Here is a 23,497-nt window from a genome sequence, read left to right as displayed (position 1 = left end):
TGTTAGCGCAAGGAATCTGAAGTAGATAAAAAGCCATTTTCGAGCACCACTTGTTTAGTTTGTTTTTATCTGAAACTGCCACATTTCATAACCAAAAAAATAATCAGGTAAAAGTGAAAGGGTGAGCTTGTGGAGTTTCAACGTGGTGTAAAGTACTGGAATTTGAGTTAAAATATCAGGTTCAGAAGCATTAAAAAATAAGGCAGAGGTAAGGTTATGAACCTCGGCAAGTATACGATAGGTTTACATAGAGTGCAAAGGTCACTTTGTAAACTGGCGGCACGGGGATATAGGCCCATGGAGAATGTGACGTCCAGCGTAAAATTATTCATCCCGTTGCACGTTAATGCATGCTTTCGCTCTAATGCGTTCTTCTCTGCTTCTTTGTTTGTCTTCTTGCACTATGTATTTTTAAGACGAGTTTAGTAAATTATCGTCTTTACCACTCTGAGCATATTGCTTCTTTCTAGATTTTAAGATGACAGACTGGTGGTCTTTTGATGGGTCTTAGTGATATTTTCTTGTCCCGGTTTCTGCAGCCGGGAGAGGTATTCGAGAAAGAGTGCGAGAAGTGCCAGTGCGCGCACAACGAAGTGAGCTGCCTGCACCTGGAAGGCTGCGGCACCGAAGCACCGCAAGAAACCACAAGTAAGTTTTAAGATATATATATATAAATGTTCCCGCGCTCTCCAGTGGGGTGACGTCACACGCTGCGTAACTTGCAAGTCGACCAGGTAGTCTAAAAATAAGCCATATTCGAGCGCGCATTTTTTTATGTTGGCATGAGTTTAGGTAGTTATTATTTCACATTATCTAACTTCCTGTAACCCGTCAAGAACAAACTGTTCTGCTTCCATACTGCCCTATAATAGAACATATTACGTCATGTTTACAGTGCTGCCAGTATAGCCTCTTAGCCGCTCCGACCAAACACAAAACTTTAGTACCTTCGCCAAAAAAAAAACAAAAAAAAACAAGGGTGGCTGTCACGTTGGGTTAAATGTGCTGTGGTGACTATCACTGAATTGAACCAATTTGAAAACAAGTCAGGGACAGTAAAAGGTTTGGCCGTGCTCCCCTTTAAGAAAACAGCAAGCGGAAGATTTAGTAGCGGCTCAAAGAGACGTTGCGGTGTGCTTCGTTTTTTTCCGAAGTTCTTTCTTTTCGGGTTACGGCGTACAGTGCCACAACACCAGATGTTTCCTTACTCGTTATTCAAATTCATTAAGAAGTAATTACGCGATGCTGTGTCTCAGTGGTCGCTTTTTGTTTCCCCTTTGCGACATGTTACTCTGTACAGCTTACACGCCTGAACCCGAGGGCGGATGCTGGACTCCGTGGTTCAGCACCGACAGCCCAGAAGGGCCCGGAGACTTCGAAGACTTGCGACCAATGCAAGCGCACGGGAAAGTCTGTCTCCAGCCAGCGGCCATCAACTGCAGGACTGTCGCCGGTACGCGACATCATTCGCTCTAAATGAACTGTCCGTGAGCTTGTTTTCCCCCAGAAAGGGGAGGCAGTCAGCCACGGCGAACAATAGAACCATCTCAGAACACGCCCACCATCACATAAAAAGGGGCAGAGTTTGGAATAGAATAATACTCTATAATCAAATAAAATAATAATTAAAAAAAATGTTGCAATGCCTGCCACATGCCGCGAACAATGCCGCCGAAATATCGCCTTCGTGTTAGTACTAAAGAGAATCTAGGCTTTGCTTTAACGGTTTTAAAACTGTTGTAACCAATAATGAGGTCTGGCTTGGGTATGGAATGATACCTGCTTCCCATGCGTATATTAAAATGATTCTAAAATAAACGGGACAGCACTCGTAAAATTACTTCAAAATTTTCATTATTTTCATTGAAGACAATATTTCTAGGTACAGGAATCTTGTTTTTTTTATTTGTGTATTGCTAACAAATATTTTCCTTGTGACGCACGTACGAAGTGTGTTTACAAAACCTGCAATAAGCACACTCTTTATAGGTCTTGCGACTCTTGCCATTTAATTGGAGCTTGTAACTACTTAAATGCTTAAGAAGGTAGTGCAACAAGAACCAGTTTATATTGAAAAAAATACTTAGCCTAGGTTCCTCGCTTGCGGCGCAGCTATTATTATTGTAGCTGAACGATTCGTCTCATCGCTATTTTTTTTTTTTTTTTGTCACTTTGCACGTAGGTAACACGGATTGGAGCCAGTCCGGCCAAAAAGTGACCTGCGCCGTCGATCGCGGTCTCCAGTGTTGGAACAGCGAAAATTCTCCCGAGCAATGCCAGGACTACGAAGTTCGCTTCTACTGCCCCTGCGGTATGTATAGCCCGGTATCCCATTGTTTGCCGTGAGATGATTCGCAGATACCACGGACAAGGTCCGCCATCATGAATCTTATCGGTTGCAGCTGGATACGTGCACTGTTAAAAGCGTTTCTCAAAAAAAAAAAAAAAGAAGAGAGGAGTCGATTACAAGTGGCATGACTCCCGGTTAAAAGTATTTAATATAATTTTTAATAGATTAATTATTATATTAAGGTTATTATTAGATTAAATATTATTTAATAAGATTAATTGCTTGAGACAAAAAGTAATTAACCGTTGGTTAAAAAAAGTTTTGATTACTTTAGCTTTTTAAAACGACATATTTTTTCTTCACGCTTGAAACCGGGTCTTTTTTAAGGCTTAATTTTTAGTTAGAATCACCGAACTACTTATCGCCTCAATCCACCAATTTCAGTAAAATACCCTCATGTCAGAGATTCGGTCTAAAATTTCTTAAAAGGAAAGTAAAAAAAAAGGCGTTGTAAAAAAGGGAAGTAAAATATAGTAACGGTTAGGGGTATTTTATTAGCTCCAAAAGTAATCGTTAATCTCGCGATTACTTGTTAATGAATGTAATAAAATGATTACAAAATTACCGCCAAAAGTTATATCCAATACGAGTAATTTGGGTTATCATAATAAGTACAGTACAAGTCTGGATACCCGAGGTGGAGGTGAAATTAAACGAAGCAGGCATTTAACGGCGAAGTTTAAAACCAAAAATCAAAAGGACTCGAATAAGAAAACACGATGTACAGCTTTCACAGATTGGAAGTGAGAAAGAAACTTCCTGGGTCTAACGCTGAATCTTACATATATATATCAGCCTTTAGGCTTACATAACCAAATTTTTTCCTGCCTTTGCATTTAGTTGCATTATAATTATAACTGCCTTTTCACTTCATCTTTAAGCTATTGCGTTCGAAATCAGCCTCACGGTATTATACGCGGAGTGAAAGTGTTCTAACAAGCGCCCTTGCGCATCGCAACGCAAGGAAGGGCACGCCAACCAGCGGGTGGCGTAGAGAACGCGCACGACAAGGCAGCCAAGCGCGCGCCGTCATTCATCGAGGTCGGGAGGAAACGAAAGCAAGTAAACCCCATCTGGGGCGTAAACACGGTGGGCGTAAACTAACGCACGGGTTTCGCAAAGAGCAGGCGAATTTGCACGCCCTACAGTCCTTGACATTTTGGGAGACGCTGGATGGGGCGTGTACGGATCACACGGGATTATGATCGCACCAGAGCCGAGGGATTGCGACATTGACCGGTACCACCTGGGAGACAAGGCCTGCCAATTACGTCATCGGTAGTGGCTCCCCGAGCTGCGATGACGCCAAAGTTTGACGAGAGCTGCCGCAAAGCGGGCAGACGCACGCGTCCGTCTCGGAGACACCGGGTGATAACCTCTCGCTCATTGTGAGAGAATTTACAGTGGAGAGTGTTTATTCATCGAGGGTTTGCACCTGTTTGTTTGTCGAGGTCACATATTTGCGCTTTGGATGTGGCCTTACGTGGAAGAGTCTTGGTTTGGCCTTTTGTACCGACTCGCCCAAATGTAAACATCATCACAGTTCTCTGTCTTCAAAGTGGTATTGCATCAACAATTAAGAATGCCGAAGAAGAAATAAAAAAATAAGGAAGTATAAACATTGAAGTTACAACCTGCGTTTCTTTACTTGTCAGGGACTATATGTTGGCACATTCAAACTCGCATAAAGACACTCTAAAATTTATTAGAAATCGCCAACCACACTACGAGCGCAATTTAGAGTAAATTGGGCAGGTAAATATTAGCTGAGAAACCACGGAGATTAGAGGACATAAAACAGAAAGGGAAAAACGCAACATCGTCCGAAAACACGGATTCCTGTGTTTTGCTGCAGGTTCTTCAGCTGTTTTTTGAGACGGTGTTGCTTTTGTCCCCTTTTCTGTGTCCCCATCGCATCCGGTGTTTTTCAGTATGCACGCAGCAGTGTCATAGTAAAATCGGGATTAATCTTACAAAAAGATCACTTCATTCTTACAGTGTTAGTGCTTCCAAATAGGCGTAAGGATCGACAAAAAAGTGAATAAAAAAATCAAGTCGAATGGAGTCACCGAGGTGATGTAACGAAGGCACTTGAAATCCTAGACGTGCCAGTAAATAGGATTCCTTCCCTGTTCTTCCATAGAAGAAACCCCGACCCCTGTTCCATGGACCCCGGTTCCCGAGCCCCATTGCGAGCACGGCTGGAGCTCTTGGCTCAACGGACATAGCCTGGACGCCCTGGGAGACCTGGAGACGCTTCAGTCGGCGAGGGACACCGGTCTCCTCCAGTGCCCCTCGGTGACCGCCATGGAGTGCAGAGAGGCCGACAGCCAGGTGAGAAGTGCTCACGGACTAAGGCTGAATCATAAATTTATGACTGCCTACAACAGCCTGCTTTAAAAGCTCTTAAAATCTTTAGCGACGAGAGAACACACAGGCGCCATCTATCGGAGAGCACTTTTAGTTCGCGCCTATTTTCTTTCTTTTTTTTCTCGGTATATCCGTACTTTTGTCATAAGACCTATCGGCGGTTAACTTGTTGTTTTGTATTAAATACATAACACGAGTGTTCGCCTCTACGGAAATTAATTTATGACCTTGGTATTAAAAGACAAGTTGCGATATTGCACGGCGCAAAAATTGGACACATTTTTGCGTTTGTTTAATGTTTTATCTAAGCTTAATATGTCACATTCATTCATTGTAGTTTATGAACATTTGAAGGAATATCGGAAAGAAAGCTTATTACTCCCACGCTGTTGATAGTCAAAAAATTTTTTTTATTTTTTTTTTTTTATGGCGATTATTTTGCTGTTGAACGCTAATTCACAAAAGGCACAGAGTATACTCCGTACATTTGAACTGCAATGTCTCGTGCGTTGCTTGCTTGCAGGGGCCGTGCTAGGATATGGAGGGCGAGTGTTTTTCATTTTACACGAGCTTATTTGCACAAGTGGGCCCCAAGTATTGTCGCACGCAACGCCACTGACCAAAACTGATTCTTTGTCCCCGCGTAATATCGGGAGTAAAAGCGGGGGTTTTCTTTCACTCGCTCTTTCGCAAACCTTGATGACGAAGTTGTGGGGATCGCATTGTTAGCGTTCCTCAGGATATCGACATCACGCTTCGTGATCCCAGCTTCGGCGGTATATCAATGTTGCTTATACAGTGGACGTGATCACTGCCTGAACATTCGATTTCGGCTCGTGGCCATCAATACGTCAAAATAGATTCCGATATAGTGGCTCGTGCCCACTTGCAGCGATGACGGGAATGGCCGAACCTTAACAGTCTATGGAACTGACCGCATGCACTATGCGTTGCCAACCCCAGCCCGTGGCGAGATGAATATTGGCGACGTATAGACTAACAAAATTACGGTCATCACATAGACGTTTTTCAATGTAGTCGACGCCATCTTAAATAGCGGAACTTCGGACATGGGAGGAAACATCGTTTGCCCATTTCCACGCAACTGGGATATGTTCACTGTTTTGGTCACGGTTGCCAATCCTTCTAATTTTTTTAAGTGTTCTAGGTTGCGATGATTATATACATTTCTTCGTCGCCCGTACCGGACGTGTGAACTACGTGGCTGGAGACGAAAGTAAACAAAACAAGTGTCTCTATGAATCGGATCCAGATTTCGTGGCCACTTGTTCTGGCTGCGGTTGATGGGGTGAAGGATGCTCGTGTTTCTCGTATTTTCTCCGCAACTACCATTGCGCGAAGAAAAAAAAAATCTAACGCGTGTTTTGCAGCTTATCAATATCAAGAAATAATTCGAAGCGATACTTATTGTATGTACAGAAAATTCTTGCATCCTTCCTTTACATTCTGCTTTGATTTCTTCAGGTTTCGTGGGACCAGAGTGGTCTGGTCGGAGTGCAGTGCGACCTCACGACGGGCCTGGTATGCCGCAACAAGGGCCAACCCAAGGGGCGGAGCTGCGCCGACTTCGAGGTGCGTTTCTTCTGCGATTGCGGGGGCGAGACCCCGCCCCCTCCGCCAACGTTGCCACCCGCGACCCCGACGCCCGCCATTCTCGTCGAAACGACACCTCCGGCCTGCTCCTTCTGGTCCGACTGGGTGGACGAGAACCATCCGGGACTCGAGGGCCAAGATGGCGAACGGGAGCCCGGTCTGAACCTTCGTCCCGAGCTGGGAGACTTTTGCCAGGAGGTAAACCCTTCCATTTTTAACCCATAAAATGCTTTCTAACGACTCCCTCCAGTCCCCCATCCCTAAATGTTGTCCGTCCGTCAGCCAGTCCGGGCATTTCCCGCTATATTTGGCCGGGACACTAGGGACTTTTCGTAGATGGTTACCGCCGTCACGCAACGCTGTCCGCAACCTGCTACGATATCCGGAACTTTACAGTCAAGGCCATCGGCGCGCAGGCGCACTAGCGGCTTCTTCGTTGCGGCGGGGTTAGCGGTGGGGGACACGCGGTCTACGAAAACTTCCTATTGACGTCACGTGACCTCACATCACGTAACATATACGCTAATGCAGTTTCCATACTAAATTGAGCGGGGAAATTGACGTCATGTGTCCTAACCGCTAATTCCGTTTCCCCGCTGAAGTTAGCGGGAAAAGTGATGTCACATCACCGGACGTCACATTACCTAGACATCAATTTAGGTCCCCCGCTAAATGTAGCGGGAAAATTGACGTAACGTGGTCAATGCACGGCCAGTTTCACCGCTCAATTTAGGGAACTCTGAAGAGGAGGCGGTCTCCTCTCCATATCCAGTGTTCGCTCTGCTCAAGTGAGATGAGCGTCCTCTGAACTCTCAACCTGTGACCGACTATTACCGGGAACGCCTTACTTTTTTCGGGAATGTAGTAACGTACTTGGTACGTTTTCAAAACAATAACGGACAATGTACTTACGTTACTTATTCCCAGCTATGAGTGACGTAGTTACGTTACCCGCTACAGCTTCTTGTCAAAACGTAACAAAAACATTGCGCTTCAATTTTTTTTTGTGTGTTTCTGGGTGCCAAGTCATGGAAATTTATGCTCTAATTGCACACACCTTCAGAATCAGAACTCCCAAAAGAATAATGCTGTGTTAAGCTTCTGCATGGACGTAATGGTTCTTGAGAATATGGGGCTTAGGCATGCCTGTAAGGTTAAAACAGTAAATACGCTTTAATTCACAAAAAAAAAGTAGCGTGCGTTAATTTTTGTGCTTAACGGTATTAGTAACGCGTTTTTTTTTTATTGTGACATAACTTAGATCACTAACGAGTTCCTTTTATTCGCAAGTAACGAGTCACGCATTTCGTTACACTTTTTGCGCAACGTCAACAACGTTGTGAATGTCGGACATCGGAGAGAGACTCCCTGCCTTTTTTTGTGTGTTTTGTTCGTGTTTTATTGAGCAGTTGGGTTGTGCTTTTGTTTCAATAACCGCAAAAAGCTATGTCACGAAGGAAAAAAAAAAACGAGGTAAGAGGAAAAGAAAGGCTACAAATCTGTTGTGTTGAATTTTTGCTTTTGTCCTCGTTTTTAATTGTTCTTAAGCTACCTGCAACTACACCCGTATACGACATTACAAACAAATGAGCTCTCTCTCATTCGCGTCAAATGGAGTACACACTCGGGAGTGAGCTCTTGCAGTATATTGCCACGAAAGGGAAGTTAGTAAGTAAGACGCTACATGACCAACCTCGTCTGTTGTACAGATTAGCTTGCGTTGAAAAATTAATTCGATAGTATGTTTATTAACATACCCACGACATTACCTTAGCCACTGCTGTCTTCACTTAGCAATCTAATGCCTGTAAATTCCCTGCTAAAATAGCCTTGGAAAGGATCGCCCTGAAAATCTCGTGGTAAGAATTGTTTTGCTGCAGCTTAGCGACAGGTCGGTTAGCAGTCGGAGGCTACCAGGAGAAGGGTACTTTCTAGGTTTCTTTTATAAGCTCTGTCCACCTTTGCGTGTTGTTTGGACGTGGGCTATATTTTTTTGTTTATTTACAAGAAAGCCTGCATTTCCGTGAGGCATTTCAGCAGAAGGCGGACTTCACAAAAGCACTAAAATAACACCACTTGAATATATATATATATATATATATATATATATATATATATATATATATATATATATATATATATATATATATCAACACAACTACTAGTACAAATACTGGGGTACAAAAAAGTATTCATAAGACATCACTCGGATTAAAAATAAATATCTATATATTAGCACAACAGGAATATAAAAGACGCTACCAAAAACAACTGGAAAAATAAGAACACCATCTATGAAACACAAGCGAAATAACTATTTAAGACACTATCAAAAAAAAATTGCGAAGAATGCATTTTTAGGCAACCTATTTCACTCTTCAAAAACTCACAAAAAAAAAGCTACACAGCAGCGTGACAGAAGCACGGTTTTAGTTTTTTTTCGAGTGCACTGTAAGGACGCATCCCTATTTATCCTTAGTATATTGTTATGAATACCATCCAGAAATTTTAACCGAAAATGTTTCCTTCGCTCGCTAACCTTACGCGGCGTACCAAAGGAGCGATGCTACGGGCCGACGTGTGTCGTTCGCCCGTCGTTCCTCACCGATGATGCCGTGCGTAAACACCGGTGCGGCCTCTTCTTAGGGCTCTGTAACTGAAGCGGAGTGCGCCGAGTCCTCGAGTGGCAGGCCCTACGAGGAGGCCGGGCAGACGGCGCTGCACTGTGACGTCAACGAGGGTTACACCTGCCGGGACCAGGACCAGCCTGCGGGACGCTGCATCGACATCAAGATCCGCTTCTTCTGCTCGTGCGGTACGCTCTTCTATAGACCTTTTTCGCAAGGGCGCCGCCATCTTGAAGTGTCGTCACTTCCAGTATGGGCGAAAATATTGCTTTGTCGTCACACATTCTCGTTTTGCCTGCCATCTATTTTCTAACTATTTGCAGGTTGAAACGTTCTGATATTTTTTCGTCGCCCATAGCGGATTTGCCTACTTGGCGGTCGGGGGCGAGAGTAAGCGGAAAAGGTCTATGCTAATGAAAAGCTCGCAAAGCGCAGCGGGTGACAAGCTCTGAGCATTGACGAGTCGAGCAACCGGAAAGGAGAAAACGCTCCCTCAATTACTCCCCTCCATTCGAGAGAAAGGTAGACCTTTCTCCTTTCTTGCCGGGAGTAACTAAGAGACACGCTCCTGCGGGGAGAGGGGGAGAGAAGGGTGCGAGAGGGAAGGGAGAGAAAGAAACTGGGAATCGGCTTTCTGTCCGGCCGAAGACGGTCCTGTAGGTCGCCCTTTAACATCCTTCCTCAACCAATGATTTTGCGCATTAGCAAAAGAAAAAAAGAACACCGCAAAACAACGCACAGGAATGAATTAAGAAGCAAAAAGCGCGAGCATAATAAGTCACACCCTGGGTTTCTCAATCTGTCAATTTCCGTATCCTCTTGGGGATGATCCGTCCAGAATTCACCAAGACACCTCCTTTAAAAGACGACTGAAAAGATAGAAAAAAAGTAATTTTTTTAAGCAGTTTGGTTGGGACACGCGTGTCAAAAAATAAACTTTACGCGAAAAAAAAGTTTTTTTTTTTAGACCAATCTTGACGACGCGAGATTATTTCAAATTCTGCGCGCAATGTCCATGATGTCACGATATGGTAATACCCTTTTTCCACCTCAACGATATAGTCATACACTCGCTCCACCTCAACGTAAAGGCCAAGCCAATCGACCTCTCCTCCACGTGCCCGAAATGCCCAGAGAAAAAACAAGTGGAAAGGAGGTGACTACCGACGAAATCGCGTCTCGCGCCGCCAATATTGCCCTACATTTTTTTTTTTCGCGTAAATATTTTTTTTTTGCCAGGTCTCCCAATTAACACCACCTAGACAGAAGGCCTCCGGATGGTTTCCTCTTCTTCTATGAAACGTCATCACAGTCGGATCGCGCTCGGTCGGCTATTGGTCCCGAGTCCGACCTTCGACGCGCTGATTGGCCACGAGCCGCAGCCGAACACTGACGCAGCACTCGGGCCCAATCTCTCGCCTCGATCGATCTGACTATGATGACGCGTGTGGAGGCCTTCTCCCAACCGACTGTTTAAAAAAAAAAACATTTTTTTTTTAATGTTTAGTGAGAAAGTGCTTTCTTGAGAGAGAAACTGGAGGAAAGAAATGCCCGCGCCAGCACGACTGATTGTGGCATTGCCTGTGAACCTGCCTCTCACACATCGGCTGCACGTTCTTCTTTGTTTCGATGGTTGGTCGTCCGTTCCACACAGCACACGCGGTCCCTCCAATAACTCGCACAATGGAATGATCCGGTATTCTGAAAATTAAAAACTCGTTAAACTTCGGAAGTATTCAGACCCCTTCGGATGCTTAGGGAATTGTACCTTGTTCGGTATCAGCAAGAAAAATGCCCAGCTAAGTGTCAACCCTCATTTCTAGCCAAGATTTACTTTATATGGAGTGTAAAATAAACGGGCAATACTTTTTTCCGGATAAAAACGCACAGGAGATAAATATTTATCAAATGTACGCTCTGGGGATCAAAACACCTTTAATTGCGCTTTTGTATTATGAGCTTTCAGCGAGTTCATATATAACAACACAGCGTGCCGCTAACAACAGTAAGAAACTAAAATATTGTTCTAACATTTAAGGGTTTTGAGTTTGTTCATAAGCTCACTTGAGGAACTTTTAAAGGAATATGCGTTCCTGCATACTAGCAAGAACCATAAATAATATTGCATTATATGATAGTAAGTGAGGAACGCTATCTCTTTAGAGGCTCTAATTAACGTTGCCGCTTAAAGACGTCAAACCCCGAAATTGTCTTTATGTATTCGTGGGCTTTACACACAACTTTTGCATGCTTAAAGCTGAACTTGTGATGCTCGCGCAGAAACTGGGTCGTTGCATCAAACTGAGGGGAGTGACGTTTTGATAGCGTAGTTAATGTAGTCTGTAAATTAATTAATACCAACCTGAGTGACATCCGCAGCGCTCCCCAACGAACAATTTTACCTGGTCAACGGCAATTCTCCCTGCCGCCAAAGTACGTCAAGGTACATAAGCGCGCACGCGGCAGAGCAATAATTAATTTCGCGCCATTTTGCGCCCGTCCGTCAGCAAGAAATTCAAACCGCCAGCTCTGTATATTGACGCTAAGGGAGCTGCGTCCCAAACCTATTGCTCAAGAGCGATGCATTTTTTTGTTTCATTTTTTCAGAGGAAGTTTCTCCCACCACGATGGTCATCGTCACGCCGAAGCCCACACCTCACCGTGAGTATACGACAAAGTTGTTGGCAATAAAAAAGTGATGGCAGGCGAGCTGGGTGTAGGCTTACCATCGTGAACCACATGAAACTGGGTGGAGAATGAGAGGAATCCGAAGTGGAAAAGAGGAAACAGAATGACGGGAGACAACGTCTCAAACTTAGCTGAGTTGAAAAGTTACCTTCTGTTATTCTGCTCGTATCTATTCCACTAAGAGGTCTTCTCCTTGTCCACCCATCCTCAGGGGGTTTAAAAAAATGTGAAAATCTATTGCCGCTATGTTGTTCGTGTTCCCTTGTAACGTTCTTTTTTGTTTAGGATCTCTTTACCAAAAATAAATATTTCTTGAAAATTTGTAGGTTAGTGTTTTAAAAGATTCGGTCATCGTTACAACTTAATGGTATTTTAAGTTATTTTGTTTTCGTTTCTTTTTTATATATTTAATTTCAAAAACATCTAGCGCGATGCATCAGGGTGAAATCAAGACGTGAGAGAATGTAGTGATTATTGTATATAATAATCAGACGCGGGAAATGATGTTCGTAATAATCGTCGATAATAGAAATATAACAATGTTCAAAAACACAAAATACGAAACACTCAAAGTAAATAGTTGGAGTTTTTGTGATTTAATCAATAAATCAAAATGCACAGGACAAACTCCTTTCCAAATAAAAAAAAGTCAAGAAAAAACACATTAGCATATCAGTTCTTCACTGTGCTTTATTACGCATATCGCGAGGCTTCATCTACTGAACATGTTAAGCTTAACGTAGCGCATAAATTCGATTAGTCTGTTTTGACTATATGTGTTTTCTTGACAAAGTTTCCCTGAAGACTCTGTACAATACAAGAGCAGAGCGTGATCGAACGTTTTTCCAGAAGCCAGTGAATGGAATCGTATAAAATAGTATGCTTCTAGGTAAAGTAAATACTCGTGTCCCACCTCGATTAACTAGAAATAATTCTGCATGTTTTGTTAATATCGTGTATATCCTGTCAGCTTTAAAGGGGTACTCCGTCGATTTCTTGAGCTACTTCAACTAACTATATTTTCAGGTTCACCGGCCTTTACCCTCTCAGGTATGCTATTTAGGATTGCGAAATTTAGAACAATTATGACAAAATCGGCAAGTGAAAAAAAAAAAAAATCCAGAACCAACATTTAAATATACCCGCGCTTTTCGGTGCCGTGACGTTAGGGGAAGGCAGGCTTGCAGGTCGAGCGTGCAGTCTAAAAATGGATTATGCCGAATATTTGTTTTTGTGCTGATGCGCGGGTGCTGGAGCAAGCTTCCTAAGCATTCATTTGACACAACAACCTGCTTGTAATCAGTTAGGAACAAAGTCTACAGCCCAAAGAGTGAAACCCTGTGTTCACCCTCACGTCACTTTATGATTGTTGCCAGTAGAAACTTTCACTTTGGAAATCGCGGTGAGGACCAAAATCGTAAATTCAATGACTTTGCGAAAACCAAACTATTTTAGTCCAATATTCGGGTTACTACCGCAGCAATGTGTGCTGGTGTTTTTTTTTTAGCAAATTTTGAGACAAATCGGGGATTTTGAAGAAAACGCCGGAGTACTCCTTCAACGAGCATACAATCACTTTTTAATCACTCGGAAAATGCAAAGATAAACTTATCAATGACTTCCCTGTTTTCAGGAAGCAAGTGGTAAAGCATGTTGCTACTTTGTGAATTTAGTGCATTTTTGGTTCGTCATCTTTTCTCTTGTTCGTTTTGCACTCCTTCTCTTTTTTGTATTTTTTTGCACGTGTCCTGTTTATGCAATAAAGTGAAGACCTGCTGGCTTTTTTGGGGCACTAAAGAAAAACATTATTAATATTATTATATAATTATGATTCCAGCCGGCTGCAGCGAGTTCATTCGACTGATCGACGGACCGGAGCCTCTGAAGGACTCCCTGCTCAAAGCTAGCAGCAGTCGAGACTCCAAGAGCGGGCCACAGGCGTCCCGATTTTCCAGCGGTGAGTCCCAGCAGATGACCTTTGCATTGACTTATGTAGAATGCTGCTGGCTACAGCCAAGGAGCCATAGTGGGTGAGGTGAGAATATAAATTTAAGCGATAGTCAAACCAACTAACAATATATTAAAAAAAAATGCTAGTCAACTGCCGAAACAAACTGATCAAAAGATGGTAAAACGACAAAATTGTTTGTGAGTTCATTCCATTCGTGAATCGCCCGAGGAAAGAAAAATTATCGAATCGAATTTTTTTTTTAACCTGTTAGTTGGGTGTCATTGCCTTGGAATGGTCGAGTCGAGAGGATCTTTATGATAAGCATTTTAAATAGATAAGACTCTCTATTCTCACAGAGCGATTTAAAACCTAGTACGAGTTTCTGTGTGCCGTTGAAAGCGGTGGATGTTGATTTTTATGTCGTTTTATGTTGTGTGCCTTTTTTAAATTTGCATCATCGCAATTGTCTTATAGCTGCCACCCCTGCAACAACCGCAACGGGACTGCAGTATGTTAAAATAAATAAATAAATTAAATAAAACCTTAGAACATTTTAATCTATTAATATTTCTCTAATATCGCACGCGCGCACGTCCCTCATGCACACGCTAAGTGAACTGATCTGCTTCCACCAGGTTGACAAGGGGTTTTCGGGAATGTTCATCCCGCAGACAAGTGCCGAAATGTTGCGTTCACCGTGATTTTTATATAGAACGGCCACGACGAAATGCTGACGCATTTGAACGAGAATCAGCGTAGCAGCAGCAGCAGCGATTTGTTTCTTCTTCGTAGCTTTATCTAACACCCTGAGATATCTGTTTCATTGGTGTAAAAATGATAAGAAAAAACCATAAGCGCCAGTTATTGCATATATATAGGAGACGCACGTGATGACTTTCAACTTTGAATCGCCTCATGGGAGCGCGCTTCGAGCCAATTTGCGATTCGTCCAAATCTTTTGTCGCGTGTTCACAGCAACTTATGCGTCACCACACGTCACACTCTGACGCCTCTTCGGCAGTGAAACTGTTTCCTCTCCGCACTTTTTCGTGGTTACTTTCGACCTCCTGCTGCCACGATTGCCAGAATTCGCCGCGCAATAACACGAAGTTTATTTTCTTCCGAAATCTCTAAAATGCTTTAGCCCCAGTTAACAACAGCCTGCAAATCTATAATTAAAACATGCGATCTAAAATAAATGCAGAAAGTTAATTAGTCACTTTTTGTTAATCAAGTATTCACTGAGCACTCTGTACTTGCGTCCTTACGTCCGTTGCCGTGAACAGCGTAATCCCGAGAAATTATGTTTATTTAAAGTTACATTAAAAAAAGTGAAAGCCGTTTACAACTCCCTGTAACACCGAATTAGAACGCAGCTCTTGAGGAGGAGGAGGGAAGGGTACTGGGGGGGGGGGGGGTGAAGTGACCTGGGGGGGGGGGGGGTCACGTGACCTTGGGGGGTCACGTGACCTTGGGGGTCGCGTGACGATGCCGATGATGTCATCAGTGACGTCACTGATGACATAATCAGTGACGATGACGATGCGGACTCGGATGACGTCATCAGCGATGATGACGATGACGATGCGGATGTCCTTTACGTCATCAGTGACGTCACTGATGACGTCATCCGTGATAATGACGATGCGGATGCCGGTGAGGTCATCAGTGACGTCACTGATGACGTCATCAGTGATGATGACGCTGACGATGCAGATGCCGGTGACGTCATCAGTGACGATGACGTTCAGGGAGGTCACGTGACCTCGGCGGGGGTCTCATGACCCTGGGGGTGGTCACGTGACCTCGGGGGGGGGGGGTGTCACCTGACGTCGGGGGGGGGGGGGGGTCACGTGACCTCGGGGGTCACGTGACTTTGGGTGTCACGTGACCTTGGGGGTCACGTGACCCTGGGGAGGGATCACGTGACCTCTGGGGGTCACGTGACCTTGGGGTGACTTTGGGGTCACGTGACCTTGGGATGACCTTGGGGGTCGCGTGAACTTTGGGTGACCTTGGTTACGCCGACGCCGACAGCGACGCCGACGCCGCTGAAGCCGGGAACGGGCCCCTAAAAGCTGCGCTCTAAAACAAACAAAACCCGTTCGCTCTTATACCTCTTATACGAGGCAAACTGTATATAATGGTTTCTTGCTGTTCTTTATATATGTTCAGCTATGGCCCTATTGACCAAGCGTGTCTTCAACTCCACAAAAAATAGCGTACAGATGATGTACATTTAAACTATTTCATGTTATTTTCGCAGCGGCAGAGCACCTAGCTTCTATTGTTCAGATATGACTTTCTTTTTTATAATCTGATTAGATGCGTTAATAACATATTGAACAAAGCCCAATGATACGTGAACAATTTAGCTTGGCCACGAACATCAGTTTTTAAACTAGCGTATCTGGCAGCGATCTCGCTTCCAGAGAACAAGTGTGACAGATTTGCAACACAACTATGAGTAGCATAGTTTTTATTTAACTTTCACGCAGATATATAGCTGCAAAAACATGTAAAGAAAAACAGAACGGACGTATACTGTCCGCCGTCCGGTATTTTTCAGTTTGAGAATCGTTACAGCAGTACTTCTGTCCATTTGTGATTTGAGAAACCTGCTAAATTCCTTCATTTCAAGACCCTAAAAGTGACGTCGACGAAACAATAGACCCTTTTCAGAAATGCGCGCCCTCCAGTATCTGCTGCGCCAACTTTCTGACTCCGCCATTTTGTTTTTCGAAACGCGCTTTGAGCATGTCTCGGATTGGACGCGAGAGTTGTGTCAGCCTTCGGCAAGGACTCGGAACCAATCAGACGCTTTCTGTGTCCAAGAGGTGCCGATCACGTAAATAGCTTAATGGGATTCTAAAAAAAGAAAACAAAAAGGTTCGTTTCCCGGTGGTCTCTGCACCATACAGACGGTTCCTGGGTGCCACACCTGAACGACAAGGAGTTCATCGAGGCGGAGCTGGTTCGACCCCAGACCGTCTACGGTGTGGAAACCCGAGGCGATTCTCAACTTGGCGCCTGGGTGACTTCCTTCACCGTCATGTTCAGCCAAGACGGCGTCGCTTACGGCCAGCTTTCCAACACGGACGGATCGCCCAAGGTTCGCTTCGAACACGCTGATAACTTTCGCCTTCCGGATGTTTGCGCTTTTGGTTTTTCTCTGAGCCGTTGTCGCACTGCTCGTACGCCATACCATAGCCTCCTCTATTCTCGCAAAGCCTGGCGGTTGGACGACGGAGCCATAGAGTGCCCGGTCGCAGATTTGGAGTGCGAGGATATGGTAGCGCAGAGCAATTCTCGGGGAACCTGGACGTCAGCGCACAGCTTTTGCAGCGGCGAGGACCCGAAACATGTGTTTCAAACCCGACGGCTGAAGAAACGGTAGTGCGAGGAGCGCGAGTAGCACGAGCGGACATTCCGCTGCTCGGGAGAAGTGTATTTCGGCATCTCGCCGCAGCGGGGCGCCCGTCACGTGGCTCTCCTCACATCCGTTGTCTGCCGCTCTACCTTATCGATTTCGGCGGCCGCTTCTTGTGGCGATCTGCAAGGCTTTGTCAGTATAGAGGAGACCAAGCCCATACAAAATTCGTTGCAGACGCGATTATGGATTATTATTTGTAGAAACTCTTAGAGCATATTGGAGCTTCGTACACATGCATGAACATGTGAGCAGGACAGTCTTTGCATGCATTAACAATGTGACGTCATACGAGGAATGCCCCAGACAATGTGTGCAGACTGTCTTTTGTAGGGCGTATGAACAGTCTGGGCGCGACTTTAAACCTAAAAACGTTTTTATTATTGGGTGTGTGTGTGTTTTTTCCTATGAAAATTCGTTAGAGGCTTTCTTTGCTCGAAGAAATGCGAGGATCTCAAAAATAATATTGCTTTAACCTGGAGGACAATGTGTCTTTATTCTGGCAGTTATTAAGCCGTCCTGATACGCCACCTAATTTTGGAACAGGGTGAAAGCACAAAAATGTGCAAATATGTTTGTTCTCCTTTTCCTCTTTCCCTTTTAATTCCTCATTTCACAACGCTACACTTAATCTGCTCAGCCAATGCACCAAAAATAAATAAATAAATGAACCCCTCAGAGATTAAAGGCGAATGAAAAATCACGAAGACCAAATTAGAGTGGCTCATTGTTGCTTTCTGGCTACGCGTTGCTGGAATGGCGACATTTCTTGGGAAGGCAAGTTCCGCCTTTTCGGCCGCGGCCACCATTTTTTTCTCCCGCGATGGGGCGCTGGTGACCTCGTATACCGGTGGATCGGCTTGTGCCCGTCAAAATGGCGAATTATAAGACCTCGTTGAGGCCGGGAAAAATTGCTCCAAATAGACGCTTCCTTGAGTCGCTAATGCAACGAAGCACCGCAAATGTGTGCTTCGTATGCAATGTTTTCGCGTTTGCGTTGGATACATCGCCCAAAACAAAGGCATAGTTGGCGGAACACAAGATTCACTAGTTCCCAAAGCTATCTCTCGTCATTTCACAAGTCGTAATGCCCAGCAACTATGTAAACAGAGTATAATCTGCTACCTATTAGTGGGAGGTAAGATGGCAGCTTGGATGGCAGACGACAGGGTTGTCCTCACTCTGGGAGGGCCGCCAGCCCAGGAACATTGATGCACTCTCGACCTAATATCAATGGCGCGCCAACAGGGCAGTGCGGTGTACAAGTACGTGTTTCATTTTTTGTGCCCGCGCTTCTTTTTATCTGTCAAGGGAACTCTTCAGACATTTCTGACGTTTAGGTAATTAATTCGCTTGAGACTGGATAAAAGATAAAAGAAAAGTACAGGGTATTTTTTAAAACGTTTTGGGCAAATGCCATTGTGACGGAAAGTTGTTTTTAAAAAGCAGACAGCCGAGACAAGCCAGATATTGGCATCGTTTTTGTTTTCTCGGACGTGAAGTTAAATTTAGACGTCATTAAACTTGCGGCTGCTTTTTTGAGCACTTAAGAGAATTGCGCGGGCGAGCGATTAATTTTCTTGTTGTCTGCTTTTTAACAGGGCCGTTGCTGCAGTTTCTTTTCACCGACAAAAGTACATTTGCACATGCATTACATTTTTTATTCGTTTCTGGAGGTGCAAAATTTCTCCTGGACATAAAACTGCATCCTCGGCTCGGGCCGCCATTAAATGGTTGTAGTTAAACTGCAGTGGTACACTCTATGACACTGTTAGCGCGAACATGTCATCACCGGGTTTCCCATAATCTTCGCCAAGTATTTAAGAACTGCCATCAAGACTGCTACATTTTTGGAAAGGACTCAGCTGGGGTGCTAATTTAAGTGGTAAAGGTTGATTCCTGTTAGTACGCACTAACTGCGAAAAAGCACTTCAATCTTATTTGTTTTTAAGCCAGTGTAAACTTATTTCACTATGACTACCCCTGACTTTTGGAACATATTTGCATTCGTGTAACTGTGTCGCGCAGGGCACGTCAGCGCTGGGACCCGTTTCTTTTTGTTTTCTCTCGTCTTCTCACGCCGTACGGATTTTCCCAGTATGCATAACCAACTCGCCCTAAACACTCTCATAGCAAGCGCACAACCATAAACAAAATATTTAACGAAACCTCATGCAAAAAAAAAAAAAGAAGAAGGGAAAACTCGCGCACTAGTTCGCTCTAAGAAACAGCTCGGTTTCTTGTTATTTCTCGAGATCGGGTAAAGCCATTCAAAAATTAGCTTCGTCAACTTTTCTGAGCGACCCCCTCAACCTCGCCCCGAGAAGCCCCTGTTTACCATTCCTGTGTAGAGAGTCGATCCACAGCGCCCCCTCGCGATGTGCAGTGCGAGCCTCTTTGCCGAAGGCATTAAAGAGCCCTGATCATGTTTGCGATCACTCAGAAATATAAATCTCCCCCTCGTCTTCTTTTTATTTTTTGTTTCCACAAAGTTTAATTTTGTTTACGCTACATCAAGGATGTAGAACTAGCGCGAATGAAGAAGAAAAAAAAAATAAAAAGTTACGCGTGATCAGCCAGGCAGATCGGCTTTCTATGAAGATAGGGTGTCCCGGATAGGGAGCTTGAAATACGGAAGTACAAGCAGCGATTGATAAGAAAACGTAAAACTATAGGGAAGATTGATTTTCTCTCGTTCGCGGCCCAAGCAACTAAAAATGATTAATTTAGATACAGCCCGTGTATGCTTATTAGAGTCTCGTGATATTCCTAGAAGCTCGTTGGAGATCTTCCGTTCATGTCGTGCTTCCAGGCAGGCAGGCAGGCACACGTGCATTCAAAGCGTGCGTTCGCAAATTTTTTTTTTTTTTTTTCAGGAGAGACGATAATAATTTTTTTGCCGGCCTGGATGCAAATTACGTTCCCTTGAACTCGTCCTCTTGGTTCTCTTTCTAGTCGTGTTTGCATCCCGGCTTCTTTGGTCCACGCGTGTATTATTTTGCTTCTATCGGCGGTATTCGTTTACTCTGGGTATGCGTACCTCTGAGGAGGTCAAACGAAGGCTGATTTTTTTGGCTTTTGGGGTTCGCGTAACTCTGCTTTGCTGGATCTCTTTTGTTTGAACGGACAAACCGTTCTCAGTTCTTTAATATTCTTGAAGTTTAGAGTCTAGCGAGAAAAGGAAGGCTGTATAAGATAGAAGGCCGCTCGAAAACAAAATTTGACGGAATACCTGACTGTAATCTAAAAGGGGGGGGGGGGGGGGGGACCTTTAGAGCGCAGCTCTAAAGGTCCCCCCCCCCCCTTTTATATTATATGCGGGTTGTATTATGGGACGTTTCTAATGATGACGCTACACGTGACGCCAGGTGTGACTTCACGAGGGTCACTAGGGTCATGAGTGACGTCACTAAGAACGTCACGAAGGGACTTCAAAAATCCCGACCTTCAAGTGAAGCTCACATGAAGGTCAGGACCTTCACGAGGTTTTCACGAGTGACGTCACGAAGGTCACGAGTGACGTCACGAGGGGGAGGGAGGGAGGGGGAGGGGAGATGACGAGAATGAGAAGAGGAGGATGGAGGAGGGGAAGGAGGAGGAGGGGGAGGCGAAGGAGAGGAGGGGGAGGGAGGGAGGGGTAAGAGTGTGGGAGGAGAGGAGGATGGAGGAGTGGGAGGCAAAGGAGAGGTGGAGGAGGGGAGGGGGAGGGGCATACCCTCCTCTCTGTACCCTCCCCTTCTCCTCAAGAGCTGCGCTCTAATTCGGCATTAAGGGGAGTTGTAAGCGTTTCATTTTTTCGTTTGAACGGATAGACCGTTCTCATTTTGTGAACATTCTTACTCTTAAATATATTCAGAGTCCAGCGAGAACAGGCGGGTTGTATAGGAAAAGAGGTCGCGCGGAAACAAAATTCCACGGAACGCCTATAATTGTAACCGAAGGTTTCGTCGGAGTTTCTATACACGAAGAGAACCCTTGTTTGGCACTTCTATATGATGATACAGTTCATTTTTAGCAATGCTTATAATTTTTATTAAGTAAACTCTATTTAAGTTACTAAAAGAAGTTGTCTCTTAACGAAACATCTTGAAGGCTTCCGAATCCGTAGTCTTTCAAACCCCTTACCTCCAAATGTGTCGGTTTCCAGACAAAGCATAGTAAAAAAAAAAAAAAAAAAAAAAATAAAAAAAATACGTGCAGGTTTCCGAACAAAAGCGTCTGTACCTATGTAGCACAAGACTTTAGGCCAAAATCTATTTTCTTTTTTGGTCTGGAAATAAAGGTCCATGAAAAGCCTAATGAAGCTAAGATAGACCAAAATCTAACTTTTTTTTTTTTTTTTGCTCAAGTCTGTTATTTTGGTCTTAAATAGCCAAACAAGTGCCAACGTTCTGCTTTACTGCCGGGAAGCTTGGCTGTAATCTAGCATCTTTTGACCTAAATCACCAAACAAGTGCTAGAGTTAGTTGCAAGGAATAAATCTTTGCACGTGGCGATAGAAACTATGGGAATACTTGACCGATGGTATCTGGGCCATCGGGCTAGTTTGGAACCACTCTGGTGTTAAAATGTTCCAGGTGTTCAGCGGAAACCACGACGCCCAATCAAAGAACCGTCAACTGTTCGAGCATCCTTTCCAAGCCAAGTTCATTCGCCTTGTACCCAAAAGTTGGGAAGGTCGCATAGCCCTCAAGTGGGACTTGCTCGGATGCTCGTATGGTGAGTCTTCATGTCGAATCAACATTTTGCAAGGAGTTTCCGAGCACTTTTCGAGCGTGAAGAAATTCTTATAAACAAACGGAAAAACCGAGTGCAGTTTAACTTTTCACAAAGGTAGCATTAGGTGGTGCACTCATTCTAATCCTTCAAAAAGAAGTGCAAGAACGTGATTTAGGCTCAAAAAAGCCAGGCGACATAATTTATACCTATACTTTAGGTCATACAGAGGTTACTGCCTTTCTATACAGCATTTAACTGTTTCACTAAGGAACAATCAGCGTTTTACACTGACCCGACTACAGTGTAAAACAAAAACCCCTAGGTGGATTTTGTACAGAACATGTGGGAAATGAGTCATAGTGGTTCATTTGTGGCTCGGGGGCATCATTAAGTCACGATGCTTCGAAAACTTCTGAAGCCAAAGCTTTATTTGGCGAGAAAATATTGAGGATATGAGACGCCGCTCTTGCTCTCTTTAATATAAGGAATATTCGCTAGACGCCATATTGTTGGCCAAAGTCTTCGCAGCGCATGCTCAAATCTAGTTCTCATTTGTGCTCTGTCAAGCACAGACGCATTAATTGGGAAGGATGCACTATTATGCGCGTTCCACCTGCTTTGCGTTCATTCAGGATTGTTGTTCCTGGCAGGTAATAAATGGGAGCTAGTTCTGAGCATGCGCGGAGGATATTGACCAATAATATGGAGTTTTGTGAATACCCACTTTGTATAGTGTTCGTACGTCCTAGCAATATAATAGCTAAAATTCAATTTCTTTATCTGTCCACCTCTTTGAAAAAGGCAGGTGGACAAAAAAACAACTCCTTTGTTACTTTACAGAGCTCTACAAAGCACGAAAACACGTAAAAAAAAGCGCATCATTAATGTTTTAGGCGTAACCGCAAAAAAAAAAAAAAGAGTAACGGAATAAGTTTCTCCTTACTTAGAAATAAAAGGAACGCGTTACCGTCCTACGTTACCTCAAAATTAAAGAAACGCGTTACCGTTACCATTACCGCTAAAACGTAACGCATGTCACTTCCGGGTTCCTTTTTTTAAATCGTGAATTAAAACGTTTTACTGTTTTGAGGTTACAGGCATGCAAACGAACCATAGCTCAAGAAACATGATGTTCCTGTAGAAGATCGACATATTTACGTCATCTATTTATTGGTGTCGGGCAAGAGCTCACAAAAAACACACACAGAAAACGGCAAAAAAAACTCAAGAATTCTCATGACTTGGCGTCTAGACACACGAAAACATTTTAAATGTATTTTTTAAGTCTTAATAAGAAAAAGGAACTACGTTACACGTTACTCGAAATAAATAACGTAAGTGCGTTACCCACTACTGTTTTGAAAAAAGTTAAAAAGTACGTTACCACGTACCGGAAAAATGGACGCGTTACCGCCAACACTGGGTATGACACATTTATTAATCAACACCGGAAAAGCTACACATACATATCATAATGGAGGGAAAAGAAATGAAACACATTCGATCCATCCGTATCTCGACATTAAAAACACTTGTGGGAGAAACCGTAAGAGAAATATCCGGGATACATTTTAACGCGATAGCGCTCAGAAGCTCGTGTGGCAGAAAATCCGTCGTCGGCGTTGGCGAGACCTTAAATTCCCATAGTGCAACGCGCGCAGCCATATGTGACCTCACGTGTGACGTCGCACGTGGCAGTGACGTCATGATTCTATCGACCCGCTAAATATGGCGAGAAAATTTCCTGC

At 44.0% G+C, this 23,497-nt stretch overlaps 1 protein-coding gene across 1 annotated transcript in view; it reads left to right on the top strand.

The window, feature by feature from the left end:
- The first annotated feature begins 500 nt into the window (after window positions 1-500).
- LOC8025528 (hemocytin) overlaps window positions 501-23,497 on the top strand; it is a 100,192-nt gene continuing 77,195 nt past the window's right edge. Inside the window, exons 1-10 of the mRNA XM_042287086.1 lie at window positions 501-648; window positions 1,301-1,453; window positions 2,183-2,311; window positions 4,494-4,684; window positions 6,206-6,532; window positions 8,981-9,149; window positions 11,569-11,622; window positions 13,487-13,606; window positions 16,522-16,712; window positions 21,608-21,749. Coding sequence (XP_042143020.1) covers window positions 501-648; window positions 1,301-1,453; window positions 2,183-2,311; window positions 4,494-4,684; window positions 6,206-6,532; window positions 8,981-9,149; window positions 11,569-11,622; window positions 13,487-13,606; window positions 16,522-16,712; window positions 21,608-21,749 — 1,624 coding nt within the window. The remainder of the gene's footprint in view (window positions 649-1,300; window positions 1,454-2,182; window positions 2,312-4,493; window positions 4,685-6,205; window positions 6,533-8,980; window positions 9,150-11,568; window positions 11,623-13,486; window positions 13,607-16,521; window positions 16,713-21,607; window positions 21,750-23,497) is intronic.

This window comes from Ixodes scapularis, unplaced genomic scaffold (assembly GCF_016920785.2).
Source record: "Ixodes scapularis isolate PalLabHiFi unplaced genomic scaffold, ASM1692078v2 PGA_scaffold8__174_contigs__length_109621045, whole genome shotgun sequence".
Classification (NCBI taxonomy): Eukaryota; Metazoa; Arthropoda; class Arachnida; order Ixodida; family Ixodidae; genus Ixodes; species Ixodes scapularis.
Note: the sequence above shows the minus strand (reverse complement) of the source record. Positions and strands in the feature narration are given on the sequence as shown.